Consider the following 13,042-nt stretch of genomic DNA (forward strand, 5'->3'; position numbering starts at 1 on the left):
CGTTAATTTAAAAGTTAAAAGGTAACATATACTTTTATTATTATTATTAGTTAGTCTTCATGTAGAATTAGCTTTATATACTGCAAATGCTGCAGGTAAGTAGCTTTTCCACTGAAACTTTTGCATTAGTCCTATGATTGTTACGGTACAGAGAAAACACACCTTAAATCTGACTTAGAGAGAAAATGAGACATTAAAGGTGATATTAAAATTGTTTTATTATACATGATTCTTTGATTCGTTGTACGTTTAGCTGGCAATGAATGTTATTTAACAAAGATTCTGATGTGCATTACCATTAAAATCATGAAATCAAATGCACATTTTCCCCCCACAGGAAAACAGAGTAATTATTGCATAAACAAAACAGATTACAAAACTGTTGGCTCAGATTCAGACACTGAGGCAAATCTGGTTGTTCTCATGTATTCTAACTTGTCATGGAAATCTAAATAACAAAAAAACTAGTCAGCTTTGTGAGGTTCTCATTTGCATTACATTCATTTCTGCAAACAATTATTTGACTGCATGCTTGCCATCTGAATCTGCTCAGCTGAATAGGAAGAGAGACAAATCTGATTCCAGCATTTGGGTCTGGTGGATACATACAGCCAAGAGCTTTGTTTAGACAGACAGGATTGGATTCTTCCCCTGATATGCGTTATGCATCTGATCTCAGCCTATCAAGTCTAAACAAATCCATCTATCTGGACAAAAACTGCTAATTGGAGTACTGGAGTTTACACCACAATCATACAGCCATATTACCTTAAGTAAACTATCACAAATGTAATCTCCAAAGCCACAAATCCAATCAGACAAAGAAAAACAAAGCAGATTGTTTCATTACAGACAAAGGACATGGTCTGCCTTATGCCATTGTTGATGGAAATAAACCCAGCGGGCTTCAGTCAGTCCAAGCCACCTTCTTCCTCTTCCACTGTGACTTCAGCAGGACTCACTGAAAGACAAGAGCAGGACTTGTAATCAATGACACAAAATCAGATGGGAATTTATGTGTAAAACACTGTTTTTCCTCACATGTGATGTGTTGACCTGAGATAAACACTGGTCCTTTGCCTGAACACAGCTGGAAGGTGACAGGAGGCAAGAGCTCCAAACCAGGAAAACTGACCTGCAGAAGATAAAAGTGTCTATTATTCATGTTTGATCAAGTTTCTGCTTTGTAACATACAGTATTATTATTTTAAAATGTTCTGCTTTGTAGATTAATACTAAAGTCATCCAAACTATGAAGAAATACAAAGTGTTAAACAACCCAGAATGTTTTATATTTTAGATTATTCAAAGTAGCACCTCTTGCTTAGATGACAGTTTTGCACATTTTGGCTGGATTTTCTCAGTCAGTTTTATGAAGTAGTCACCTGGAATGGCTTTCAGTTAACAGCTGTGCTGAACTCAAGAGTTCATTACTTCCTTCCATTACTTTCTTGCTATCTTAATGTGTTTAAGAGCATCAGTTGCGTTGTGAAGAGGTAGAGTTACAGGTACACAGTGAATAGTCCTATTTGAGTATGTTCTAATCCATATGACAAGAACAACTCAACTAATTAAAGAAACAAAATACTTAAGGTCAGCCAATCTGAATAATTTCGGCAACCCCTTAAAAACGCTATGATGAAACTGGCTCTCATCAGGACTGCCCCAGGAAAGGAAGAGCAAGAGTTACCTCTTTTGCACAGGATAAGTTTATCAGAATTACCAGCCACAGACACTGCAAGTTAACAGCACTCCAGATAAGAGCATCTAAATGCTTTACAGAGTATTTTGGTTTAACACTTTTACATTTACTACAATTTAACACAATGATTTCTTGTGTGTTCCTTTTTAACTTTTAATGTGTGTTCAAACTTTTGACAGGTACTGTAATTTATTATGACCAAACTTGTCTAGATCAATAAGACCAATAAAACCAATAAACTACAAGGAGGTCCTTAATGTTGTAGCTTATTCATTTTTTTAATCAATAAAAAATAAAATCAGACACCACTCATTGGAGAGTAAAAAAGAAGAAACCACTAAAGGCATTTTCTCACCTGATCTGGACCAGAGTTTGTTACATTGTACACATTTGGTTCAGTTAGTTTTGGTTTCACACTGCAATTTAGCGAGCCCATAAAAAGAACCTGTCCTGTCTTCATCACCTAATGCTGTCTATATACTAAACAACTCTGAAATATACTTAACAGACTGAAGTCTCACACCCTCTTACATCTAAAGACTGGGGAACTTGCAGGGTAACAATTTGCAAGAATGCAACTAGATTCTTTCTGAGATTATTTCCCATCATTCTTCTGGTGGAGTTTACATACAATACACATTACATATTAAGTTACCAATAATGTGTTCATCAATACTGTGATTCATCAGAAACTCACAAATGTTGTCCCATCAACAGTTTATTTTTCTGCCACACTGTTTGTTCTTGACATTTTTTAATAGAATACATTTTGTGTTCAACTCTGCCTATAAGCTTCTTTCCCCCCCTGCTACAACCTTGTATAGCAAAAAATCTGTTTCACTGCTATACATTTGCCTTTGTTTTATATAGAAGGAATGCAATAAAGAACATCATTGTTGCAAAATGTGTATTTATTAAACTTGTTTGTATCAAAAATAATACTGAACAAATAAATAACTGTGCAAAATAAAATAATTTTTAAAATCGTTTAAGATTCTGACGTTTTCAGGGTATATCACAGTATATTTATTATTAATATTTATTTATATATGTGTGTATGACTGGCCTTTTATATAGGTATGTGACTTACTGTACTGTTAGGAGTATATATATATATATAACATAACATTAACATAACATTAAAGCTTTAAATTAAGGCTCTGATTATTATTGGGTTTATTTTGCCCCACAAAATTACACAATATATGAAGAAATCAGAATTCATTAGCAGAAAAACAGCTGAAGAATGTAAACAATAGACTCCTAGAAAAATAGATTACTTTTATTTCTAGATTTTGGAAGCAAATAATGACAACACATTCATATATTGATTTCTGGACTCTGGGGTGGACGGTTCATCGGTCTGAGAGCATCTGTAGCTTCGGCAGTTTGAGTTGCAAATGTTCAGTTTCTCAGTAATAGTATCGTGGTAAGCTCCACATTGAAGCATTAAGTCTTCTTCTCACAGTGAACGGATGGACAGAAACGCCTGTGGGTGTTTGCAGATCTGAGGCAAAAGTGGAGCTGTTTTTCTCTCAAGGAAGAAAGCTTTAAGTGGTGGTTATCTCAAGAAAACTTTTGGTGGTCTAGCACATTATGCATGGTTGTTAGGGGTCACACTTTCTTTAATCCCTTTTTAAACTGCAGGCTTGGAAACTCCTAGAAATTTCTCACTTAATTTACTTTGATGTTTCATTTTCTCAGAAATATATCTTCTGGAAATGAATAACCAGTCCTTAATAGCCAATTTGACTGGGAATGCAATACATTGAGGATGCTCTGTGATGTTTGCAGAATACATCAGTGAAGGGCTGGGTGATCTCAATATTCTTCACTCATATTTTTAGTGTTTTATATAACAAATGCAAAAAAACTGCTTTAACTGTAGATGTGCTACAATGATGTAGATGTCACAAACAGCACCATTTATATCTATTAAATATGCCAATTTTCTTTGACATTTATTTTCAAGAGAATCAGGCACAATAAATCATCAATTTAAAAACAATAATTTACATTTATTATACCTAAGATTAGAATAGCAAGCAGCTCCTTTCAACCTTACAAGAAGGTGGGCAATATGGTTCTAAAATAAGATTACAATATTTCTAGGTATTTTTGTGACAGTGATTTAATTTTATTAAATTTCAGGAATATTACAATATACTATGCAAAAAAATAAATGTTTTATATTAGTATTACCATTTCAAAAAGCAGTAACACATAGCTCTATTTTGTAAACAGTAATTTACCAATATGCTGATTTTAAGGTAACAAAATAAATTTCCAACATAAAAACGAAATGCAAAAAAAAACTAAAAATCCACCACAACACTAAAGTGCAGAATATTAGGTGCATGCATATAAGCTGCTAACATTCATAAGAATACAAAAAAAACTTAAGTTTTTTGGTTGATACGACTACTGTATTTTTTGCACTACAAGGCGCACTTTAAATTTTCCCAAAAATCAACAGTGTGCCTTATGTATGAATTTTACCAGTCAGGTTGTAAGGAGCAGAAAAGCCACTCCGCTGAAGTACAGCTTTATACAGGAGTTTTAGTATAGTGTGAAAAATACAGTAATAATAAAACAGAATACTGCTTTTGCTCACAATATGGATTTTTAAAAAAAATCAATATTACTGTCTTACTACATACTGTGTACAATACAATATGGCATACTCCTAGAAGCTTGTATATTCAACTTGCGTGTATATTAAAAAAAAACAAAAAACAAACTAATTCTTAAATTTCAGTTAAGGAAAAAAAGCAAAATATAAAAATCTCTGCCACACAAGAGTGTTCTTATAGAAACAAAGAGCTTATCTATTAAGATCACATCACACTGCTTAATCTTGCTGCTGTACATCAGCAATTCAATTATTTAAAAATACATACAATTCTTAATCAAAATTCAATATTCAAAATTATCCATTTTACTGAGTATTATAGTTGTAAAAAAACTATGGGGAATTAGCTTTCTCTTTGCTGGTGTAAAAGTGAAAAAAACAATGAAACACCACAGAGGGTTTGTGAGAGTTCGTTCAGCCAGGAGAGCATTAGTGAGGTCACCCACTGATGGTGGATGATTTGATTCTGCATTCTGCACCACAAGCATCACTCCAACTCCCACTAAAGGTATTCAATGATGCTCCTGCTCTCAATTCCTTCACTCCAAAGCCCAGAGCTGGAAAATCTTTCACCTCTAATGATTCACACTGTGACGTCAAGCTCATATGCGGCTGCTCTGAAACCTGCTATTCTACCAATGCTGTGGAAATTGCACAGCTGTGTGCCCATCTGCCTGAAAGATGGATGCATTTTGAAGCACTAATTGGGAGGTGCGTCTGCACACTTTTGGACATAATTATATAAAATATAATGGAAAGATGCTTTTCTTTAGCTCATCCATTTACAGATAGGATGTATGCAGCAGAGTGACTCACCATGGGCATACAGTGACGGAGGGTGGCAATTGGAACAGGCTTGGATCCGCCAACGCCGTCAGATACCGCCACTACGTGCATCTCGTCGCTTGCCTCCGCACTCAGGCATATCTGCACGAGGAAAAAGGGAAAGAAAATTCAAATGCTGTTTATCCACTCTGAACTTGGATGAGGCCTCTGTCAAAAGCTCTCTTGTTTTTCAAGCACCTCCAGTCTGGTGCATGCCAAGCTCGCCGGCGTAAGCGCATTTAAAGCTATGAACCGTGCAACTCGGCCTACGTGAGGCAGCAAGTCTCCCAATGCTTAGCGAAAGGTGAGGAGAGGCCCTCTGCCAGCGGAAAACTGAAGGACACCCACTTACTCACAGCTTAGTCACAATTTACAAGCTCCTCTGTGGTGCATATTCAGTCGCCCTGTCAGTGACTTATTCAGTACTGAACTCATTAATATACGGAACTAATTAAGTTTATACATAATAAAGTAGTCCATGACTATTCAACGGCTACTCCATGACTTTTGGCAAGTCAGTAAATAGTAATGAATTAACAACAATATGATTGGGTTATGCTTAAGCACTGCAAAAGACAGAGACTAGAGTTGTACTGAAGTCACACTAAATCACATCTAGGTCCAATCCCATTTCACCCCTTGGCCGTACCACTTACCCCTGTCCCTACATTTTGAGCGTATCCTACTGCATTTTAGCTAGTTAGCTTTAGGGCTTTATTGTATGTCTTCAGAAAATGAGGAGATGGTGCAGAAATACATTATTATTGTCCATTCTTAAATTCCTAAATCACTCTGTGATGGGGAGTTGAAATTAGTTTTGATTAGCTTTTATTTTATTTTCGCGTCTGCTGCATCATTTAAGCTGGAACAGGAAAGTTAGCTAGCAGCTAGCTACTGAGACAAACTACTAGCAATCTTTTTTATGCTTGTTAAGAAGAATTCGGCTATAAAATACTGAAACTATGCATTAAACTATTGTAATATAGTGCTAAACAGAGAGAGGGAACAGAGGGAAAAATGGGATTGGGCCCTAGACTTTCACTCCTTTGCCCTACCACTTAGTATGGTGTTCCAATTCTTGTTAAGTTGGAGGGGGAGTGATAGGTCTATATGACTCTTTAAACAGGAACACTCCAAACAGAGGGATGTGAGAATCATTGCCAAGACCGAAGAACCTCACAAATTTCAGTATTTTCCTTGTTAAAAACTACAATTCCACTCGAATACCATAGTTTAATAAGTAGTGTCAATGTTTTATGGCCACAGTAGTTCATCTCAGTAGCTAGCTAGCTTACTTGTTGTATCACAGAGGCTGCAGTATCTAAGATGGAATTGAAAATAAAATACAAGCTATTAAAAGCTAATTTCAGCTCCCTATCACAGATGAATCAAGGAAGACATACAATGCTCTAAAGTTAACTAGTTAACCAGCAGCTAGGTGGCTGAACTTTTGCACTCCACTGCTATAACTATATCTGTATCAGGTGCTTGAAGGGTTGTTCCAATTCTTAGGCGGAGGATATCACCCCTTCACCTCGCAACTCTGGGATGGGTTACACTTGAATACAAGGGGTAGTGGTAACCAGAAATGGGATTGGGATGTAGCACTTAACCCTTTCCCCTTTCCTCAGATAGTTTAGAAATGCTAAACAGTAGTTTGTACTGTAGTGCCATTGTCTAACAGCTAAAAACCACTGTTTACAATCCGTAGCGTATCTTTTAGCCGCCATCTTTTACCTTTATCTTAAGATGGTGGCGCCCGGAGATTAGGTTACACTAAGGGATGTAAACAGTGTTTTTTAAAAAGCTTCTTGTGCAGTTTTAAAGTTATTAATGCCTCCAGATTTTATCAATGAGGTGTGGAGCTACATTGAGCCTGGATAACAGTGTAAAAAGCAATTTATCTGCAGGGGAAAAATATGCCCCATATTCATTCTAATGCATGTTTGGAAAACTGCTTTAGAAAAAAAAAAAAAATAGACTGGATCTCAGAAAGCTGCGGGAGAATGGAGGAGGGCTATTCAACAAAGTTTAGTACTCTTTATCATGTTTTACTACACTAAAAATCAATTTTACACCCAAGTACTCCTTTAACTGGTTTTCATATTAGTCCCACGCCAAACACTTTACTACTGATTCTGTGAGACTTGAATAAAGCAACTTCATACAAAGGAATAAATTCTATACAATGCAGACTTGGTCTTCCTTGATGGTAAATATCCAGAAGAGGGGGACAAAATATAAACAGCTTCCTAACTTCCTAACTCAAAGTGCCTCCAGTACTGTCTTCTGATTGAGCTGCTTTAATCTATTAATCTATTAAATTCCTTATGTAAGGTCCGTAGCTAAATCGAACTTTTCTCAGAAAGTTCAAGGTTGATGAATTAAAGTAATTCATTCTCTTAATAGAGGTTGCAGAATGTTCTAAAGGGGTAACCTTATCTAATTAAATTTGTTAATCAGACGGGAGCTGCTGAGAAAGGCCTTGCGTAGGCTGTTGATCGCTGTAAATTAAATCAGCAAACTACAGAAAATGTAGTCCCAACATTACATTCCCTTACCTGTGTGACAATATTCAAGTGCAAAGTGCTTTAGATAAAAGTGTCAGTCAAATAAATGCACTAAGTCCGTTAGACTAGACAAGTTTTCCATTAAAGTTCTCTTTGTTTTCATATGCGAGATGCTTCCAGTATCACGGTCTTCACTTGTACACTGACACTCGTACAACACTGACGGTAGGAATGCCAACAATAATCCATTATTAAACGGACAGGTCATCCTTGTAAATCCCTACTGACTACAGAGTCCCAATATTCACACAGATCACGTTATCACAGAGCTGGTGAGTACAGACTGTTCCTTCCATGTTCAGTATTTCCACAAAGTGCTTACACAACCTATGCCATTCCATTTGCCTCAGGAAAAGTCTGGTCCTTCTCTAGCCTGAACCCCAGAGTTTCATCTATTAGTCATGAGGAAGTGATCTTACTGTTTTGATGAAGAACTGGTTCTCCAGAAGGTCGTCCTCTACCTCAAACACAGCCGTGGTCTGGGCAGCACTGAGCTCACATCCTGGCAGGAGAAGCATTTAGTAAACAGTGACAAACCAAATATCTTACGCACCAATACACCAAGGAAAGGAACACAAGAAGAGAGAGGCCTACCCCATTGAACACAGGCTCTATCTGAAACTGACGAAGAGCTGGTTAAATCCGACAGGCTGACCGAAGCTATGGAAACATCTTGAGGAACACAGGTGGTCATTTCAGCCAGCCCAGTTCAGGCTAGACAAAAGGAAAGAAAGAGAGAAAGAAAGGTGTCTGCAATAAAAAAGGCCATAAACAGAGGTGGGTAGAGAGGCTTAACCACATTTAAATATTTAGTGTTTAGCTACAGTTAAATGGTATTTTCAGTAAAAGTAACTACCAAAAGTTAATAATAAATAGACTAGTCTTATTAATTGTCAAGACACACAAGTAAGCACAATAGCTATACAGCCGTGGAAAAAAGAAACCACTTCAGTTTCTGAATAAGTTTCTCTAATTTTGCAATGTATATGTTTGAGTAAAATAAACATTGCTGTTTTATTCCACAAACTACAGACAACATGTCTCCATAGTTCTAAATAAAATATTGTCATTTAGAACATTTATTTGCAGAAAATGAGAAATGGAAGAAATAAAAACGATGCAGAGCTTTCAGACCTCAAATAACACAAAAAAAACAAGTTTATATTCATAAAGTTTTAAGAGTTCAGAAATCAGTATTTGTTCATAATGAATCCATAATATTAAAGTTAAAATACACATTTCAGTTGTGTCCCTGGGTTTCACTCATTCCTGTTACCTTAACACATTAACCCATCTGAAGATTCTACAAGTTACATCTACAACAGGAAGTGACATCACTTGTTTTTTCTGAAGACCATGGGAAGACCAAAAATAAATCTCCTCATTTGTTTTTTTTCTATATATTTGATCGTATAACTATAAACTATGTAACTGTAACTATAACTGAGGAGGCCAATCTCTCAACACTCACTCCTGTTACCTAAATTCAATTTTAGATATTATTTGTTTATTTTCAAAATACACATTTTGGGAAAATCACTAGAAAGTGCTCAGTGTCCTCCTCATGCCATTAGCATAGCCACCATTTAGCTAATTTTTTATGCTTTGCTTATTCTATGCTAAAATCTTATTCCTGTTACTCAAAACATAAAAAAGTAACAGGAATGAGAGCCAGGAACAGGATTTTTTTTTTGTCATAAACATCAATTATTTGAACATGCAGTCACAACCATTTCTTTAAAATCAAAGGAATTAGTGGACTTGCTTTTAAATATGCCTTTTAAATGTGACATAAGTTTTGTAACCATCTTCGGCTTAGAAACCTTGTAAAAACAATTCAGTAAAGCTGACCAGTTGGACCAGTACATGTTGACCAGAGTTGCACCAGTACAAGTTTTTGAATAGTTAAATACATGTGTTATTAGATTCAGAGCTGAAAAAAGATAATTTGGAAGAATTACAACAAGCCCATATATAGGTTAGAGGTAAGCAAGGTAAACTAAGAGTGTTATATACACAGTAAGGGGCAGTTTCTCAGGCAGGAATTTAACTCTTTAGACTCTCTAAAGACTCTTTAGCTTTAGACGATATTTTCCTTTCAAGGGAATATCTTCATTTAAAACGGTGTGTAGTCCAAACGTGGCATATTGAGGGGATTGAGGGGAACTCAAATGCCCCTATGTGTTGCTGTATTACTTACCTCTAGTGGAGAAAAATACATTTAACTGCTACTACGACTTGAAAACTTTAAGCTTCAGAATGTAGCTAATGTTTCAGTGTCACTACCTTCACCTGGTGCAAGCTAAAACGATTTGTATCCATTAAAAATGGCCAGAATTGAATTTAAACGACGTAGGATAATGTAAATAATGTATCAGACCCATGAGCAAGGTAATGACTAACGGAATGTGTGTATTGTGCCGTTAACTTACAAAAAACGACCCAAAATTAAACCCCAGACGCTGTTTGTAGGCAAACCGTGTCGGTTGGTTGATGCACATCAGCTGAAGACTGAAGAACTCAGCTCGGAGAACTGAAGACTGATAGACTCTCCTGAACACTAGAGGGAGCTGCAGGCCTGTTTTTACACAACATGGATTTCCTTTAAAGAGACTCTATAGATTTGTCCTAAGATATACAATATACAGCTCTGGAAAAAATGAAGAGACGACTTCAGTTTCTCTGGTTTTGCTATTTATAGGTATAAGTGTGAGTGAAATGAACATTGTTGTTTTATTCTATAAACTACGGACAACATTTCTCTCAAATTCCACATAAAAATATTGTAATTAAGAGCATTTATTTGCAGAAAATAAGAAATGGCTGAAATAACCAAAAAGATGCAGAGCTTTCGGACTTCAAATAATGCAAAGAAAACAAGTTCATATTCATAAAGTTTTAAGAGTTCAGAAATTTAAATTTGGTGGAATAACCCTGGTTTTTAATCACAGTTTTCATGCATTCTTGGCATGTTCTCCTCCACCAGTCTAACACATTGCTTTTGGATAACATTATGCCATTCCTTGTGCAAAAATTCAAGCAGTTCAGCTTGGTTTGATGGCTTGTGATCATCCATCTTCCTCTTAATTATATTTCAGAGTTTTCAATTGGCTAAAATCAAATAAACTCATGTTTTTTTGTGTAGTCTCGTTTATTTCCAGAGGTACATACATTTAATATATAATGCACAGTTTTTTAATAGCTAATAATGATTGTTACATGTTTTATACACAAAATATTGACTAAATGACTCCCACCCCACACATGAAACTATTCACTCTAATTATCAGGGTTTTTGTGTTTTTTTGTTAAAAGCCTTCTCATTCAATGTTTATTTTTTTCCTACATTGTAAATAAATATTAAAGTCATTCATTATGAACTATTAAAGGTGTGCAAAGCTGTCTACTTTTAATAATCTAAAATATAAAACATATTCTGTTTTTTTTTCACACTTTCTCTTTATTAAATAATTCCATATATATTTTTTTTCATAGTTTGGATGAATAGTATTAACTTACAATGCAGAATTTTTTTTAGAAAACTCAAAAACACTGAATTTAAGGTGCCTTCAAACTTTTGACTGGTACTGTATAGTTTTTGTCTCTCCCAGGATTTTTTTTTACGTCCTTTAATATATCTACTTTTGCTCTGATAGACTTCTAATAATATATTATAATGTAAATATTAAAAGATTTTTACAAACTGTTTCAAAGGTGGCTGTAATTATGCCAGCATTTGCTATGAGGGTCAGCAATAAATTTAAAGTAGACCTAAAATCAGAACAGCATGCTGTTGCATGTCAAAAAAAAAAAAAAAGAATTTGAGTTAGCATAGGGTAGATTGTTGTCATTGTGTCTTGTAGTTGGTTTGGATTTTGATTTCTTACTCTTACACAGGTAACTACCCAAGACATGTATTTGGTATATGAAAGCGGTATATTTAATTTTTGCACTAAAAATCTGGCGAAAATAACACAGAATTTTTTTTTTAAGTGAAGTAAAACTCGGTGACTTGTTAGCTCCATTGGCCCCATAGCTCAAGTGCTAAACAACAATTGACCCAGCATCAGAAACAAAACAAAAGAAAACATGAAAAAGAAAAAGCCCTGAGATAATTTTTTCCTCATTTGTTGTGCCCTTTATGAAGTCAGAGACACATTTCTTCAGCTAGCTACATAAACTCAGAGAACCCCATTACCTGACAAAAAACGAATTCATTACAAACAAAGAACAATTTCCAACCACAAATCTGTCTGTTTCCTTTAACCAAACACATAACCTTGTGATGACTTGCTTCTGGGGGAAGAACTGAGTTCTAAATCATTGGAATTGACTTTTATCGATGTTAGATATCACAGCGACACAAAAAGACTGCACACATGACCGTCCTCAGGGGTTTTGAGGCTGTGATATGCCGCCACACTGATTAGTATCAGCGGTAAGCCTTTGATAAATGCTTCCTTCAGGTTGTAAGGACTTGTACTTCTTTCTACAATGTTGTGCAAACATTCAGATATGAGGGGACAACAGTTTAAAATCAAAGTCTGGTTACTTTAATTACCTTATAGAGCATATTTTACTGGTAACTACTGTTGAATGGTCTTAGCTGGTTTTTGATGGTTAAGGTGGTTGACCAGCATATCATGTGTTTCATTTGATTTGGGTCATGTTTAGACATCCTGGTCAACCATTGTGGTCTTGTTGGTCAACCAGTATGGTCAAGCCTGCTCATAATAGTTGTTTATCTTAGTCAGGTTGATCATGCTAATTCAGGATTCCTGAAAAAGAGACCATTTCAGTTTCTGAATCAGTTTTTCTGGTTTTGCTTTTTATAGATATATGTTTGAGTAAAATGAACATTGTTGTTTTATTCTATAAACTACGGACAACATTTCTTGCCAATTTCCAAAGAAAATACTGTAATTTAGAGCATTTATTTGCAGAAAATGAGAAATGGCTGAAATAACAAAAAAGATGCAGAGCTTTCAGACCTCAAATAATGCAAAGAAAATAAGTTCAGAAATCAATATTTGGTGCAAAAAAATCAAGCAGTTCAGCCTGGTTTGATGGCATCATCCTCTTGATTATATTCCAGAGGTTTTCAATTTGGTAAAATCAAAGAAACTCATTATTTTTAAGAGATCTCTTATTATTTTTCCAGAGCTGTGTATAATATTAAACACATTCCTAAAGTACCTAGTAACATAGGAATTTTAGGGGTTCTGGAGGAACCCACTGAGGTGCTTTGAGGAACATCTAACAAAGCTTAAGGTGTTTCAATGAACATTTTCTTCTAAAAATCTTTTCATAAAG

General features: G+C 35.4%; 1 protein-coding gene across 3 annotated transcripts; it reads right to left on the reverse strand.

Moving 5' to 3' along the window:
* Positions 1 to 200: 200 nt before the first annotated feature.
* Positions 201 to 10,313, reverse strand: npm2a (nucleophosmin/nucleoplasmin, 2a). Of its 3 annotated transcripts, none has more exons than XM_049486201.1 (6): positions 10,162 to 10,313; positions 8,324 to 8,443; positions 8,149 to 8,231; positions 5,151 to 5,261; positions 1,042 to 1,135; positions 201 to 961 (listed from the first exon to the last, which is right to left on the reverse strand). In XM_049486201.1, exons 2-6 carry the CDS (start codon positions 8,421 to 8,423, stop codon positions 912 to 914), a joined length of 438 nt encoding a protein of 145 aa, XP_049342158.1. In that variant the 5' UTR covers positions 8,424 to 8,443; positions 10,162 to 10,313; the 3' UTR covers positions 201 to 911. The 3 variants fall into 3 exon arrangements, with proteins under 3 accessions (XP_049342158.1, XP_022520214.2, XP_049342159.1); XM_022664493.2 differs by lacking the exon at positions 10,162 to 10,313 and adding an exon at positions 9,930 to 10,145; XM_049486202.1 differs by lacking the exon at positions 10,162 to 10,313 and having other exon boundaries at positions 8,324 to 8,462.
* Positions 10,314 to 13,042: the final 2,729 nt, after the last annotated feature.

This window comes from Astyanax mexicanus, chromosome 12 (genome assembly GCF_023375975.1).
Source record: "Astyanax mexicanus isolate ESR-SI-001 chromosome 12, AstMex3_surface, whole genome shotgun sequence".
NCBI lineage: Eukaryota > Metazoa > Chordata > Actinopteri > Characiformes > Acestrorhamphidae > Astyanax > Astyanax mexicanus.